General features: G+C 36.5%; 2 protein-coding genes across 11 annotated transcripts in view; one reads left to right on the forward strand and one right to left on the reverse strand.

The window, feature by feature from the left end:
* The window catches only part of LOC105382259 (prestin), a 35,144-nt gene extending 24,169 nt beyond the window's left edge, over window positions 1-10,975 (reverse strand). For 2 of the 10 annotated variants that reach the window (XM_048626190.1, XM_048626180.1), the window contains exons 1-2: window positions 9,548-9,704; window positions 5,916-6,131 (exon numbers count right to left, since the gene is read on the reverse strand). In XM_048626190.1, the coding sequence (XP_048482147.1) occupies window positions 5,916-5,980 (65 nt within the window). In that variant the 5' untranslated portion in view covers window positions 5,981-6,131; window positions 9,548-9,704. Of the gene's footprint in view, window positions 1-5,915; window positions 6,132-6,649; window positions 6,669-6,847; window positions 7,103-9,500; window positions 9,735-10,838 lie in introns of those variants that run through there. The other 8 variants (XM_048626185.1, XM_048626182.1, XM_048626186.1 and 5 more) reach the window with 8 other exon arrangements.
* Window positions 9,980-12,878, forward strand: LOC105382232 (mitochondrial fission process protein 1). Its single transcript, XM_038118390.2, has 4 exons — window positions 9,980-10,366; window positions 10,893-11,020; window positions 11,577-11,674; window positions 12,008-12,878. The coding sequence occupies exons 1-4, from the start codon at window positions 10,315-10,317 to the stop codon at window positions 12,180-12,182; spliced, it is 453 nt and encodes a 150-aa protein (XP_037974318.1). The 5' UTR covers window positions 9,980-10,314; the 3' UTR covers window positions 12,183-12,878.
* Window positions 12,879-17,900: the final 5,022 nt, after the last annotated feature.

Raw genomic sequence — 17,900 nt, forward strand, 5'->3', positions numbered from 1 at the left:
GAAATGAAAAGCACAATGTGTTGCACCTTGCCGCGTTTATTGACTGAGATGACGATGAATAATGTACATTTTTATAATATTAAGTAATGTCCGTTATCATTATGACCCCTTGTTTGAACTAAGCTGACACGCTTACTCAACTGATAAAGTGTGCGGTAAGTATTTTTAAGGTCATGAGGAAATGTTGAGGACAACAACGTCAGACCTAGACCTTAAAATATCTTATGTCTAAGGACCCAAAAACTAAATGAGAGGTTCTTTGAAAATATAATCGTCTACCTTTCGGCATTCACACACTGCGTCCTTTTCATCGGCATTGCCGACGCCGTTTCTCCATCCATACATTTATGACAATCCGTTTGGGCCGATACGTACGATTCTATTCCTATCCCATACACCTACATAATGAAAATTCATCTCGGGAACGCCTGGAGGAGGCCCTCCGTCGCCCATAACTTTAATTAATATAATTATGCCGGAGAATCGATGACCGGTGGTGTGTACCCCGGTTGCGGGTGGCGACCACGCATAGATCGAAAGCGAAGCCCACGCTTCTACGATCTAAGGGCGAGGCTCCATTGGTGTGTTGCTTTGTCGTTACGTCGCGGCGTAAGACGCGGCTCACGAACGCATTGGCTGCCAACTTCAGTAGTTACAAAGTTGTTTGTACCGAATTGAGGCAAAACTTCGTTAGAAGACGGCACGGGGCATATTATGTGTACGGAGTGAGTGACCTTGCTAGGTGTACTCCATACGATCATAAGTAAATATTTTCTTTCAGTTCCTTACCTAGAAAATTTACAATATTGATATTTTGTACATTTTCGAGTTTGTTTTCTGCCTAAATCTATCCTATCATATTTTATACGATAATGATCTATAAATTTGGTAGGTAGGTACTTATAATTTATGGTTAGGTAGCTATGATAAAAACACTTCCCATGGTAATGGACAACATTTCAAAAAACTAAAGCTGCTACAAATCGAAAACCATTTCGAGATTAAGCTCTAAAGACCACAAAAAAAATGTTTTTGTATTTTTTGGATGTATCATTTTCGAGAAAATCATAAAATAGTAAAAAAGTGCTGATGACGTCATGCATCAGGTGCGATGCATTTTGATGATCAAAGCCTATAGATTTAAAAACAAAGTAACCGTCACTTTCATTTTTGATTGACGTTGACGTTTTATCGTGACGTTGTTGTTTATTTGGGTCATTTTCATTAATTCTGTTCTGACATTTTCTGACTATTTTTTTAATTTATTATTAAGAGATGACCTCTATATAATATGTCCCAGAGCATGCCACCGCCTACACAGCTGAAAAAATGCTTCTGCTTATTTTTTTACATGATAAGTACCTACTTTCCATCATTAGAAATATCAAGGTCATTTGGAAATGACCCATTTGTTGGTTGGCATGTAAACAAAGTTTAAATGTCACTTGTCAGTATCAGTTATGTTTTTTTTCGAGACTCAGGCAATAGACAAAAATAAAAAATGAGCCTAATATGTGACGTCACTTCCGGTTTTAAAATAATTAAGTTTAAAGTTAAAAATAACATGCAAAAATTTATGTATATACAAAATAAAAAAATACGGGTCCACTAATTTTCTATAAACTTTCCGAATAACTAATAAAAATATAGGGTAAAGAAAATGAAATGTTGTCCATTGTCAAATTTTCGACTCTCAATGATTTATAAAATAAGTTCCTGTCGACAGGGAGAAAATTTATCAGTGAGACCCGAAATACTAAGCAATAAATATAACCAGCTAAGGAAATAGATAATCTATTGTATACCTATCTGATACTTAATTCCTTATTGTTATTCAATTACCTATACCGTAAAGCGAACTGTGACAACGTGGAAATGCTTATGCTTAGGAAGGTGACAGACCCTATGTCTAGTGTTTGTCACCGACACGCTAAGAACAAATCAAATACAGGATGCTGCAAAAAGGGTATACTAAGCCGAAAGGGGGTCAGTATAACCTTTTTGCCACTGTATAAAGTATTTAAATTTTATAAGACACTCGTGGATGCTCATTTTGTGCACCCAGCTACTGTACAATTGTACATCTCCGACACATTAGCAATTAACAAGCTGCATCACTCGCCTGTCAAACTTCTTTTGGATCCATACAAATTACGTCAGATTTGACAGGCGAGCGAGAGACGCTGCTTAGGGTGCTTTTCCACCAGAGATGTGATATGATCTACGCTACGAAAATATGTGACCGTTTCCACCAATACTACGCTAGGTAGCTGTGCGAGGAAGATGCGCTACGAAGATGCGCCGCCGCAAAGTAGCTGTGCGAGAAAAAAGCGCATCTCGAGCTATGCTATGTATCGATAGTAGGGAAACGACGGGGGCGGCGGCGCCATAGCTACACCACTCGCGATGGTCCATAGCACATATCCATAGCACGCATCCATAGCACGCATCATTCCATACAAAAAACATATCTTAGTTGAATCCGTTTCCACCAGTGCTAAGCTATGTGCACCAATAATATGATTGGTAGATATCAAACGCATCCATAGCATCGTAGCATAGCACATCTCTGGTGGAAAAGCACCCTTATGGATTGTTAATGTGTTGCCAATGAGTCGGTGGCGATAGCCCCACAGGTGATGAATAGGATCAAAGTTATAGAGATACAGTTCATCTATAAAGTCATGAAGGCTTTTTTATTATTGTCAGTTATTTTACTCAACATTAAAGACTATGTTAAAAATAAAATACCGATTGATTAAGTACATATTTTAAAGAGATTTGTAAAATAAAGGTAACTTTAAATCGATAAAAAATGGTTTAAACAATAGGGAATATGCATAATTTTTTTAAATACTTTTATTGGATAGTTTTACATCACTTTATTATAGTAAAAAAAAATTCAACGCCAAAATAAGTAATTTAAGGTATTTTAAAGAAAGTTAAAAAATTACAACCATCACGACCACTTTGAAATTCCCGTCAGGATGGCGGGCTGGTGTGACGTCATAATCTTTTAATTTCACGGCTCAGAATAATGAGTCCCGTCAGTCGGCATAGATTTTTTACCTAATCAAGTAATCACAGAGTACTTTTATATTTTCAACAAACCAATGTTGTCATGGTAACAAACGAAAAAGGAAGTGTATAAAGCTCAGATCAACTACAAATAGATTCGCAATCGCCGTGTGCACTATTCTCTTTCTCACTCAAACCATAGATGTTGCCGACAAAAAAATAAAACCTAAATATGGGGAAATTTAACTTATCATAATAACAAAAACAAAACTTGAGTATATCGTCGGTTGATAGGAAAAAGACACTAAAGGCTAATTTTTCAATAGCCAGACAAAAGTTTTGCTGGGAAATAATTTTGATGCTGTTGCGTCTCAATGTTTCTCAATGTTTGTATTACCCAGATAACATTTATCTGAATATTGAAAAATCAGCCTTAGTGAGTTTTTCCTGTCAACCGACGATATAAGAAAAAAAACTTTACTCATACTTTTTGATTTCAATATAATTATTTAATATACACAAACTGAGTGGATTGTATGATTCATTGTCTTCGTCCAATCGAAACAATCCTCTTCAAAATGTGCCGAACACAATTTTTGTATGTTTCCTTGGTTCCCAATTTGTGCGACCGGTAATGTCTATCCATTTTCTTGATTTTTTTTCTGTCGGAAACCTATGAAGCAGAGATAAATGGATGAGCATGAGCATTATAATCGTGGGCCAAATATGTGATGGGGTTTTTTTTTAAAGGAAACACGTATTTCGTATCAATACAATAAACTTTATATTATACAGAAGAAATCACACATAGAAGAAAAAAACGAAACGAACGTTTCCTCACAATGAGAGGCACCTCATTTGAAAGAGGAGAATGACTTCTACAAAATACAATCTTAACAAAAACCGAATTCGTGCGCCCCATTTGTAAACCCAACCCGAGTCCGTTACAATTTCTAGTATTTTCTTTGCATACCATAATATTTGTGGGTAAAATAAATTTTCAATAACTTGCAACACCATGTGATTTGTTATGATATGGTACCTCGTAATTTTTACTTAAAACTGATACTAAAAGACCTTACAGTATTAAAATTAGTATCGTTTTATATTAAAATCGAGCCAATAGATAGTACTATGATGAATGTAAGCTTGTTAAACTTGATAGTATCTACTTACATGTGAAAATATATCTCATCCATCATTCCATCGTGTTTTCGTTCAATATGCTCTATATAACCGAACAAAATCCACCCACCCATGTCACACACTCGTTAAGTAATGATAATAGTCTAATAAACTTAATAAACACCCACAAATCACTAGCAAATCAAAAATAAATAGCATTTAGAAAATTTTGTTGTAACTGTCAGCCTTTGTTTGGCACAGATTTTTCATTTGTTTCATTGTTTGGCACAGAGAACTGACGTAAACAGGCGCCACAGCAAAAAGGACAAAAAACATTTACAGCTTAACGTTTCTTTCTTACGCTTAATGTAGCTAAGCGTCTCTTTTTCGCAATGTCAGAACTGTCACGATTATACCCCTGTGGTATAAAGTGTGATCAGTGGCTGTTTTGTAATGGTAATAAAGTGTGACCAGTGGCTGTTTTGTAATGGGAGCTCGTAAATAGCTACTAGTAGCTCTTTTGAAATGGGAGCGCGCAAACCAGAGGACCTTTGTACACAATATTACGCTATTATGGCAATATGAATATAAAGTAATATTTGTATTGTATGTAAGTACTTACTGTAACTTTGGTTCTCAGTAAGAGAGGCTAGGGTTAGTGGGTCATTCTATCCTATTATCTGTGGGGGTGTAAGAACCTGCACCTGGCTCTCTTGAATGGAACCATTGTGCATATCTCAAAGGTCTAAATCCCCTTCCTAAGCTTGGACCATTTCCCACCACGCTGGTCCACTGCGGATTGGTTATATGATTATAACCAAAGAGCAACTTGTGTCATGTTCATGTCATAATACTTACAATACAAATTTAATTTTATTGTGTTGCAATATGGAGCATATTTGAGTGGCTCGTTGACTAGCGAATGGCTGTTTACGCCTCATTACAAAAGAACAACTAGTGGCAGCCCATACACTACCAACAAAAAATATAAAAAGTCCTAAACTTTGCAAATAAACAAGCATATCAAACAAGAAGTGGAGAGGTTATAGGAGGCTAGGATCTATTGGAAGAATTTTTATGTGATCCATCGTATCTGATCACAACGAGCATCACAAACACTCGGTGACATTTTATTTAACTTCCGCCGTAAACGCAAAGAAGTTATTATTCTGAGATTGATATATAAAGGATTTTGACGTCACATCCGCCCTAAAAAAATGGGTGACGTTTCTCTGAAGTTAGAATTTACCGAAGTTTTTTTGTACTTTTCAACTTAATTTACTTGCCCACAAATAAATTATAATCAAAAATATTGATGGAGGTGTAGTTATGAAATAACAAAGTTTATTATAAATAATATTTGACCTTTATTTGAACCTCTTGCATATTCCCTATTACCACCCCTTTATTCATAGAAATAGAACGTTTTAGCTATTGAACTGTTTTGACAGAGTCCTAGTCTATGAATAAGGGGGTTAGTTAGTATCCATTTCCGTTTCATTACTTTATAGATGGACCTACAGTCGTCGAAATATAATAAGCCCGTTTGGACAGCTACGCAAAAATGCTATTTACTCTTGATTCACTTGATGAAATACATAAAATGACACATAATATTTTTTAACGGCTGAAAGAAAAAAGATCTTTTAAATCACCAAGTTACTTATTGTTTAGATTTTTATGGTTTAGGTTTGACACCAGCTGTAATCCCATACATTTTGGAGCTGTCCAAACGGGCCTGTTATATATCGACGACTGTAGATAACACTCACCATCCATTGCTCGGGTTCAACTTCTCCTTTTCCTGTTCCGTCGCGTTGTCTTTATCACTTTTCATTTTCACTTTATATTGTTTTTTTATTCACTAATTTTATGTAAGTACTTTATATTATTATTTTAATATCTAGTATCACAGTTTTAAGTTATGTACATTTTATCACAGGTGGCGTTTGGTCTCGTTCTGATTTTGTATTACTAAATCTGTTTTGCTAAGGTGACGGAAAACGTTGGTATTATTATACTAGGCATTACGTAAGTACTACATCTGTTTTTATGAATTTTAAGCAGATATACAAGTCTACATTAAGTTGTGTATTCATATTATTAGAATGTATCTGTTCAAATTACTTAACGTAAACCATATTGGTTCGAGGGAAGTCGACAAACTTATGGCGATTTTTTTTGCGCATAGTTGTTGCAATTGCCAAAGGTGTTTTTATTCTATTATTTACTGAAATACTCTGTTGACGTGGGTTATTCACAGTTGAGACATATTATTATGAGTCAGGCGAGTCTTGTCTGCAAACAAGGCACTTAACACTTACGTGTAAACTAAACTAAACTTCCACAAAATGGAAATGCTAATGTCGGTCGAGTGACAAAATTAAATGTAATGTGCCTACTTATTGCCAATGACCAACTCACGTGTGTCTTAAAATTTAGTGTGTTTCAAGGTATGGCAATGGTGTTTAATAATTGAAATAGTTTATTATTTGCATTTAAATACCTATAATTATTTCTGTGATGGGTAGTTGACTGATGTTCAGTCAATAATGTAGACTGATAAGTAGATTTTCAAAAATGATGGAGAGTAAAACCAAGTAAAATAAACAAAAGGTTGGTACAGTATAAACTTTGTTCCCTAGGTACGGCTCCGAAAACAGATTTTAAAATAATGTCTTTACAGATGCTAAATAATAATTACTTAGGTCACACAAAAGAAAAAGTACAATAATACGACACCACTATAACAAAAAAAACTAACGCGTTTAACGACGCACCGACAATAACACTAACTGAAACCACACTGAGCTAAAACTAAGGACAATGGATGAAGTATTTAAATGTATCATAGTATGATCACAGATTAGCTGAGATTATACGCACTTTATCTCAGCTTATCTGGAGACTAACATTGCTTTAAGCAGTACTAACAAACAACACTACAACTAGAACCTACTTACTAGTAATATTGTATTGAAAAATCAGTTCTTGAGCCTTACGACTTTTCTACATTTAAAAAGAATGGTGATTTATATTTACCTAATTAAAAAAAAGCTGATTTTCCGAATTTTGGATTACGGGTTGCATAATTTATTATTTATATGCCATGCTAATCTGAATAGAACACTGTCCACTGTCTGTTTAATTCACAATAACAATCTCACACAAAGTTCAGAAGGATTTCCGTCCTCTCAAAAACACTTACGCGATATGAGTGCGCTGTTTGCAACTGTCAATGTGTGGACTGGTCAAGTGTGAATAGTGTGACACTAAAATATGGTTAAGGACAATAATACGGATATAATACAGACGCATGTGTACTTTCAAAATTATTCACAATGTTAACTTCCTGTAAGTAATCGTAATTATATTTAAAATATGGTTGTTTATTCTTACGGACTGGTGAGAGTAAAAGTAATACCTAGATATTGATAATTAATAAACTTATCTTCAAAATATGTATAAAGTTGGCGTAGTTTTAGAAGACAAAGATGGCGACGTTCTATGTGTACTTTATCAATACAAACGTCTCTTTATCAATCGATAAATTTAAATATCGAAAGTGAACCTTGATTTTCGTTTGCAAGCAAGTTATCTGATCAGAGATGAAGTAACTAGATTTTACTTATGTCGATAACAAATCTGGATAAGGATTTGATTAAATGACAAGGTTCTGGGTATTACATGACGCGGAAAGTGCGATAGTAAAATGATTTGCAAAACTCATAGATAGTAGTATCTATTTGCTTCCTACTTCGTGTGTCGTTAACACTAGATCTTTTCCACGGGTTCGATTCCCGGTCAGAGCTGAGAAAAGCGAAGCGCTGCTGGAACAATGCATCCCTGCATACCCTGGGTAGCATAACGGTTCGTGACAAGCAGTTGGTAGGTAAGTATTTTACGTTCACACAAACGATTAAAAATACCGTATAAGGTACTATTCCTAGCATTAGAATCCCTTATGGCTGGCAAATAGTTTTCATTTAGAAAAAAAAACATCGCGACAGTCATTTTGTCGCATCGCGCACGGTCTACGATTGTGCGATAAACTGCGATACACGGAATAGTAGTATTTTAAACGTCCAAAGGGGTATCTGCTACCGAAGCCAGGGGTACTTGTCTAAGGTTCATCATCATCACAATGGCATTATGTTTCATTGAACCTTTGGGTCTTGAAACAGAGTCTCTGCCACTAGACTTTTAAGCGGCAGATTCGGTTGCTAGTTAATAACTAAGAAAGGAACGGAGCATAAGTATTAAATAATGATTTTGTTGTGAAATTGTATATTAAGTTGCGGGAGCATAAGTATTAAATAATGTTTTTTTTGTGAAATTGTATATCAAATCAAATTTATTTATTTGTTGAATATAGGTGTAGGTATGGTGTTATATAAAGTTGCGTTGGTGTGTAATCTGTATTTAATTCAGTAAATAAAAATCAATAATGCTTACAGCTTGAGGCAGCATTATTGTTATGCAGTCGCAGATATCGCGATTCTGCGTCAATAGGTAGGTACCTAGGCAGATAAATATCTACGTCAATCGTTCTGATAATAAGTAACTACCCAATTTAATATCATTTCAGCTACGATGATTCGATCTATTCAGTCATGTATAATAAACTCTTTCAAAGTGTTCCAAATAGGTAGGTTACCTGCTACGGTCCTAATGAATATAGGAAATTTCACAAATCAATGTTATTGGCATACCTGCCTATGTAGATTATACCTACACCTAAACGGTTAGTAAAGGTAAGTATACTTACAATGAATGTAGGATGTAGTAGGGACCTAGGGACCTACATTATGACTATGTAGGTAAGAACCTAGGTACTTATTTACGTAAACGAATGTGGTTACTGGTTAGGTACCTATGCCTACTCATAATTAAGAAAAAAATACGATACTTCATAGATATAACTTTTAGGTTCTACTTTATAGTAAGTATAACTACCTAGGCTAAATATGTAACGACAGTCATTAAAAAGTAAAAACTTATTTATAAGGAAGTACCTACAAGTAGGCACCTACTTTTAATGTTTTCCTAGCAAGCCATAGCTTATACAGAGTATCTTATACCTATGTACAATAAATTAAACTGTCCTTAATTATTTTATAATGCCTACCTACACAATGTCTCTGTCAAGGTCGAAAATATAACACCTTATTTAGGTACCTACCTACCTACCTCCATTACAGTACCTATACCTACATATACATTACACACAGCAGGTAATTTTAAATGTGTTATAAGTACACTTACATCCAATGTTGAAAAAGGGCATAAGAAGATACCTAAGTATCTGAATTTCAATGAGGAGCCACCTATATTAGAAATGTTTAATTTGTACTTACAAATGAACAGACACATAACTAATAATATTACAACTTAGGTACTTTACACTTAAGTTTTCCCGACTGGTTATTGTATTTTGTTTAATTTCACATTGAAGCACTTTAAAGTTTATTTAAATCATTATTTATTAACAATAACATAACCTCACGTCTAGCAATTTTACGCGGATTTCAGTAACTCCCAGCCAATCAGCTGTTTGTTTGACATATTTGTTTTTATGGTTTGACATTGACAACCTGTTACTCAGAACAAGATAATAAATGAACAGTTGAGTTTTTCCGAGACTTTTTCAATCTACTTTTTGTGCTCAAAAATTTCATAAAAATAAAAAAGATATTTGGCAAACGTTGTTTGGTCCAATAGGTAAATATAAATGATAGGATTTCATATTGTAGAAGGTTTGGATTATTATTTGAATATTTTATTTTACAATGGTAAGTTTTGAAATCAGATGTTAGCTGTCAATTTGGGAGGCTGTCAGTGTCAATGTCAAAGTCGCTCACTCGGCTCACTGTCATGTTCATGTTATTTCGTAAATAAATTCGTAATCTCAAATCTCGGGTTAAAATTAATCATGAAAACAACAAAAACATACGTTAATCGTCATTTGTTTTAGTCTAGACAAACGTGCAAAATTATATTTGTCATTCATAAAATAATGAACTCAGTTCTAAAATTATAACCTCAGGGCGGAGCAATAAACAAGATTGAGATAAGATTTTACTGTTTATTTAGTTTAGTGTGTTCGTTGATTTGGTCGTGATACATAGTAGAGCAGTAGCGATTTAGCTATTGCTATTGCAATTTACAAAGATGGTTCATGGAGAGACAGACCTCTTTCGTGACACCAAAGTGCGGTATTTGGGTGAGTAGTCTAAAGATTACGTCATTTCTATTCTGTTCGTCTTTCCTGTATTTAAGAACCGTAGAGCATTCCTGGTAGCAGAACTTAAGTATGTAGGTCTTTATTGTTTCATGTAAAGTTATGTAACTTTACAATATGTTATAGGTAATTACTTACTTGTTAATGAATTTGATGTAAGCTTCATTAAAAAAAGTATGAAGGACCCTCCTCCACTTGTATATCAAAAAATGTAACATGTATAAATGTAGCGCTAACCCTGTCAGACACCTGTCTGCCATCAGTGAGACAGTTCATCTGACAGTCTTACCTCCAATCTGCCATGGTATATATGGATCCCACATTGTTTTGAACTTTAACCCCTTGAGTTAAGTGTGAAAACCAATGAAACAATTTGAGTATAACGTAGTTAAACATATAAGCCATAGCCCAGCTTCTGAGTTTATCACTGAGATACTATAAAAAAAATGCTCACCCATTGTTCTCATCCTTAGTGATGTAGCAGTCAGTGAACAGGTCCATGTTTCAGGGTACGCAAACGAGGTGGGGGAGACGATCCGCTCCTTTGTGTCCAAGAAGGTAGTCCGTGCCAGCTACGCAGTCGCCACCGGGTATGTGATCTGCGATACTGTGGACAAGAGCATCAAAATGATGAGAGTAAGTAAAACTTTTGACAGTTTCGAAAATTGTATACAAATGGATAAACGACTTCTGATCAGACCCCTTAGCATGAATTTTCATTGTGAATGTGAAGTAGAATTCATTGAGTAATTTTGTATGAAAATATGAACAGCGCCCCTGGCGGTCAGTAGCAGAACTAGGTAGGTCTGAGTAGGTCCCTAATTTTGGTACTAGCAAAACTGCAATGAATGGTACAAACATAAAGAGGGCTTTGCCCTGCAGTAGGACCTTGTTCTAAGCAAGGCATCAATTTTTCAGTGTTCACTGGTAGACACATGATAAAATATGTCAAGAGCCATTCGTTTTTATGAGTATAATGAACTTAGGGTCTTGGGGTACACCTCTAGAATCTAGCTGTGCAGGTTTCACAAAGTTTTCTTTCACCATAAGAGCATGTGTGGTAATATTGTAAATAGTTAATTTTCTTTCTATAAAGAATTCATCTGGACTCAAATCCATTCCACCACCATTCCATCTACAAGTCCATTTTCAACACCAAGCTCTAGTAAACACGATTCGATGTTGTTTCCAGCACGACGGGCGGCTGTGGAAGGTGGCGGCGGCGACGGGCGACGCGCTCATCTGGCAGGGGCTCGCCTCCATCGTCATACCGGGGTTCGCCGTCAACAGGTACCATCAGCTTCATTAGTAGTGTATGTTTTTGTAACTTGTCAAACTAACCAATTAGAAATATTTGAATGAATAATTAGGCATAGTGGTTTCGAGTTTGCCAAGGTGCAAAAGTGTATAATATAACTTTTAGATTTGGACCTCATCCAACACCAATTACGCTGTCAACCTCCCTTTTGCCAAGGTCACAAAAGTGTACTGATTTGCATAGCAAATTAGGGATTGATGATCCAGTTAGGATATTTGTAACTGAGACATACTTGATTGTGTCTGATTCGTCAGCAGCGGTTCAGTCAGCTTATTTCTACTAAACAAGAATTAACTCTATTGCAGAATATGCTTCCACACATTCCGCTACTTGAAGAAGACATCGTATAACGGTACGAAGATGCAGCACGCTATAACCACAGGGGTGGGTCTGGGCTCCATACCCATCATCATCACACCCATAGACCGAGGAGTTGACTTCCTCATGAACATAAGCTATAGGCTCGTCTTTGGAACATAGCTTTTCTATGGTAACGAAGCGCGCGGTTCACAGAGCAGAAACAGCTGAAAGTTGCTCTGTGGCGAGGAATTATGATCTTTTACCGCGAGGAAGTTATTGTTTTGGGGTGGTAAGTGTTTTTTTTTTTATAATTCAGTATTAATGTGTATGTTTACGGTTCTTTCGAGCCTAGAGAAAGAGAATAGTGATATGATTATAGTAGCTTTAAGCATGCAATAATTGTAGTAAATCTATTTTATATTATTTAATATTGTAGAAAAATATTTTTACTTTTGTATACATTAATATAATTTATGTTTAACATAAAGACAAATATATATAGCAGAATACATTATTGATGTAGTAGCCACAATCTAGAGGTATTTTATAGACAGAATGGCTTTCGAAGACCTACTTTTAGAAGTATCTAATACTGAATGAATACCTACACGAATAATACTCTCACGAACATTATGAGATCAATTTATTCATTTAGTCAATTTAAGAATAATGTGATTTGTTATATTTAATATAGTGTAAAGTACAAAATTTATAATAGTTTTTTAATTCAACGTTCTGCTTACATGATATAGTTCAGAATGGGATAGTAATATAGCAATATCGAATAACACTCGTAAACTAGAATAATATATAGGCTGTGACAATGTACATTCACTTTCATCAGATAAAAATAAAGAAATTATAATGACATGTTAATTAATAGTTTCATTTTATAAAATGATACGTTTTTCCCTTTACCCCTTACTAAACTATTACTTTTTCTCTGAGTTTGAATAAAATTGAGCCTCTGTAGTTTCGCAGTAAGATTAGTTCGCTTGTATAAAAAAAAGCGATGCCAGCTCCCCTAGCATCCAGTAGCGACACAAAATAAGCACTTCAATGTTTCTTTGACTTTCGTTTTAATCTTTAGAATTTCTTTTTATTCCGTCTACACCGACTGGATCCTTTCTCTATTGTTTGCTAAGAACTAAGGTGCATAGGTAAAAATCTGCCGTATATACTAACCATGTCGTGAGCCTTGTTACTGAATTTAATTATTTTTAATATAGGTTGACTGATAGAAATTTTTTATAAAATTAAATCCACCCTTTGTGCATTTTTATTTATATTTGTAAAAAGAATTAAAATATAATAAACTCCCACCAATGTTGAAGTTATGCTACTCGACAAAAGATGGCGCTGAAAGTCTACTCCAAATAATGGGAGTACCTACGTAGGTACCCATGCCTGAACTAATGTGGTTAATGCGTTGTTAAACTATTATCTAGGCATTTAAATTTAGCCAATCTATAGTATACACTCTGTATCTGCAATATACATACTTACTTAGGTAATCCGAGACTAAAAGCATGCAATAGGTGCTCAACTCAAGGCTACGTTTACATTTTCACGCTACAATATTGTTTTTATTAAATATACAAATATGTATCTAAAACCCTCACGGTTGAATATAAAGCAAAAATTCATTAAGAAGGTTCCACAGATAAAAATTTGCTAATAGCTATCATTTAGCCACATGAGGGTAGGTAAGGCGAGATACCTACTTCATTTATTAACTCTCGTGATAAACTTTATACATATGTAGGTAAATCGCAAGAGCTATATTACGGTTATAATTTATAAATAAGTATCTTATTGCTTACAGATTATGGTATCGTGCACGTAAGTGTATGCTCGTTTTAGGATATTTACAGACAGACAGACAGACAGTAGGTAGGTACAGCTAGAGACAAAAGCTGATGAATGAGTGAGAATCACAACTTTGTTAGTTTAACAAGCAAGGTAGGTACTAAAGTTTACAGCTAGTAATGTAGCTGACTGTATCTACTAATGTGAGAGAAAAATCAAGAAAGAAAGGAAGAAAAGACGAAATTTTACACTTTAAAGATGTACTTAAACCTTACCTTACAATTTAACTTAATCTAAACCTTTTAATAGAGTAACACCTTAGTAGGTATATCTACCCATATGAGAGGAAGAGGTAGCACCTTAACGGAAGTGTAGGCAATACTTAAGTAATTAATAGAAGTACGTTCTATACGTGTTTAACCTAACCAAACCTACTTATTCAAATTACGATTTAGTGCTACTTACCATTTAATTTAAGTGACATAAGCATGACTGTAAAGTACCAACCTACTCGTAATTAACAAGGACTTGCTTACGATGAATACATCCTAACTAATATTATAAATGCGAAAGTAACTGTGTCTGTCTGTCTGTCTGTTACTCTTTCACGCCAAAACTGGTATGTACATACGGTCAAGACCCTGGGAAAGAACATAGGCTACTTTTTATCCCGGAATTCCCACGGGAAAACTTTTTAAGGCGAAGCGAAGTTCGCGGGAACAGCTAGTAGGTAAATAATTATAATATAGCATGTATTTCGACGGTGGAAAAGAAAACAAAATTAATGGCGTTACTAACATTGGCTAGTGCAGTACCCTTAGGAAGCGAGGACGTGATGGGTTATGATACTGGATGATGAATGTAATTATTGATAACATGTTTTTGATGGTGAACTTTGTCTGTTGATTGTACAATGTGTGCAGTCGCGGTCACGGCCACATGGTCATCATGTTCGATAAATGCCTCATTGGGCAAGTGCACGTAGGCTTACTACTGAATGCAGCGAATCACGGTGTCACTTTATTTCTGACTAGCTGTTCCCGCGCGCTTCACTTCGCCTTAAAATGTTTTCCCGTGGGAATTCCGGGATAAAAAGTAGCCTACGTTCTTTCCCAGGGTCTAGACCGTATGTACTTATACCAAATTTCATTCAAATTTCAAATCCGTTCAGTAGTTTTGGCGTGAAAGAGTAACAGACAGACAGACAGACAGACACAGTTACTTTCGCATTTATAATATTAGTTAGGATGACTTGGTGGTTTTCCGAGGAGAGGCGAAACGAGGATTTCATAGAAAACTTAATAATAATAATAATAATGCGGCAGGGCAGCTTGTGGCGAGCTGTTGGGCATTAGCGACCCCACCCACCCGATGCCGGGGAGAACCCCTGTTCCTCATCTCTGGCTTGCCTTTATTGGTTGTCCAGAGTGAACACTGACGAGGAACAGGATCTCCCAACTCTTGCTTGCCTTCATTGGCTGGCTTGAGTGGTGTACCGCTAGAGCAGCAATGCTCGAGGATGGATGTATTACCCAGTAAGGTGCTTGTAGGGATCTTGACCGATAACGCGATTGTCCTGAGAGCCGTGGAATACCTCTCCATCCTTAGCACCTCATGCCATGTTGCCCCCTTGTTGCTACGTCACTGTAATGTGCTAGCGACTGTTTTGGGGGGCCCATTTACTGTGTGTGCGAGTCACCCCCTGCCATTTTATCCGTGTGTGAAACATATAGGTCAGGCAGGGGCCATAGTCCTTCCATAGTCCCAGTTACCCAGTCCATTTAGCACCCCCTTCCATAACCCTGCGTTAGTTTGCTCCATATCCTACAATAGTCCTGCACTAACCGGGGGTTTTCCTTGGGTTTACTTCTATAGTTTACACAGGGAAAATCGTCGGTTGGTGTCACATTTCATATAGATTAATGTTGTCAAACGGGCCTCTACGTGTTGGCTTCGGCCCCATGCACGCCTTCCAAATGTCCGGGACCCAATGGTCCCGAGATGGTAACGACACAACATAATAATAATAATAATAATATGTGGGGACATCTCACACACGGCCATCCGACCCCAAGCTAGGGTGGCCCAGGCTATGGGTGCCGGACAGCTGATATATCTACACAAATACATAGATAGATAGATACTAAATATAAATATCAACACGAAAGACCCGAGTACAAATATCTGTCTTTAAACAAATATCTGCCCCAGCCGGGAATCGAACCCGGGACCTTCGGCATAGCAGTAATACTGAAATACTGAAATACTCATTTATTCATAAATCAATGATTTATAAGTCAAAGGAAAAATATATGGTACTTATATGAGTACGTATTACAAAAAATGTCACAGTAAAAAAAGCATCATTCACATTATATTTCAATGTCAAATTCATAAATTCATACTATCAATGTCAAATAAATTAAATTAATACAGTATTATTGATAGATGTCAAGTTAATTACAATTAATACAATTTATCGCCATAATAATAATAAATATAATAAATCAATATAGGTACAATATTTGTACGAAAATATATCAAATCAAGGAATGGCTTTCACAGTCTGAAAGTATTCGTTAGTTGTATAGCATGCCATACCAACCAGTAGCTTTTTTAACTTAGAAATGAATATGGACTCACTAGGCACACTTTTTATTTCGTCAGGGAGAGAGTTGTACACCTTGGGAACAAGAGTAAGGAGACACTTGTCAGCTTTGGTGAACCTCCTAGCAGGTATACAAAGTTGATCGCGACGCCGGGTGTTAAAATTGTGCGTGTCTTTTTTTTTGCTAAATTGTGGCAGATTACGCCACGCGTACTTAGCGATTTCTAGTATGTACAGCGAGGGAAGCGTTAAGATGTTGTATTTCTTGAAAAGCTCCTTCGCTGAAAAGTCCCAGGGTACACCGGCAATTATTCTTATGGCACGTTTCTGCATCCTTAGTGCGCTTTCGCAGTCTGCTGCGTCTCCCCACAAGTCTAGTCCGTAAATAAGTATGGAGTGAAAGTAACCGTAGTAGGCTTTTTTTAAATTATCAGTTGTTAGAGATGGGGCCAACCTAGACAGAGCAAAGCACGCAGATGAGAGCCTAGTGCAGGTGATGTCGATGTGCGGCGCCCACGTGAGGCCGGCGTCGATGGTGAAGCCCAGGTAGCGGACCTGGTCCACCTGCGGCACCGCCACCCCGTCACAAACTACGTTCAGCTCGTGTCCCCTAGTTATTCGTAGTTGGAAGTGCATAACCTTTGTTTTTTCAACATTCAGTAGCATTCCGTTGGCGGAAAACCAATGAGCTAGACAGCCAGTGACACGCCTGAGTTTAGATTTTAGCTGGTCGAAGTCATCGGCAGCTACTATTACACATGTGTCATCTGCGAACAGAACGTATTCAGCTTCATCAGACGCAGTGGATATATCATTCATTAGAATGAGAAAGAGACTATTGCCCATTATTGACCCTTGAGGGACAGAACAATTACCAACATGCTCGAGTTCCGATTTAGCACCACGAACGCATGTGCATTGATGACGCTGTGACAGGAAACTACATATAGTTTTATGGAAATCACCCTCGACACCGTACTTACTCAACTTTTTCAGTATGAGAGAGTGATTAACAAGATCGAAGGCGCGCGACATGTCGCAGAACATGGCCGCGACCTGTCGCCCGTCCTCGAGCCGGCCCATCACCCGCGCCACGACGTCGCGAGCGGCGTCTACTGTAGACTTGTTAGCTTGGTATGCGTATTGCCGAGTGTTTAACAGTTTATTTTTGGTAAAGTGTTCATCGAGTCTATTGCTAATTATGCGTTCGAATGCCTTAGAAAATATTGGAATTTGAGCTATAGGTCTATAGCTCTTTTCTACATCCATCTCCCCTTTGTCAGGGCCGCTAACCACTACGCCATTCGACTTGTCGAGTCTCTCCTTGCCTCCTAGCCTCATTCCTAGGTTAATTAAAATGTTTTGACCGTGGAATATTTAACTTATGAAATGCATGGCAGATAATGAAGGTACTATAACTAGATACTTAAGGCTTGTATTTAAACCTCCACCAAAAAATATTCAATTCTGCCTTCAATAAA

The sequence above is a fragment of the Plutella xylostella genome, chromosome 16 (assembly GCF_932276165.1).
Source record: "Plutella xylostella chromosome 16, ilPluXylo3.1, whole genome shotgun sequence".
In the NCBI taxonomy this organism is placed as follows: domain Eukaryota; kingdom Metazoa; phylum Arthropoda; class Insecta; order Lepidoptera; family Plutellidae; genus Plutella; species Plutella xylostella.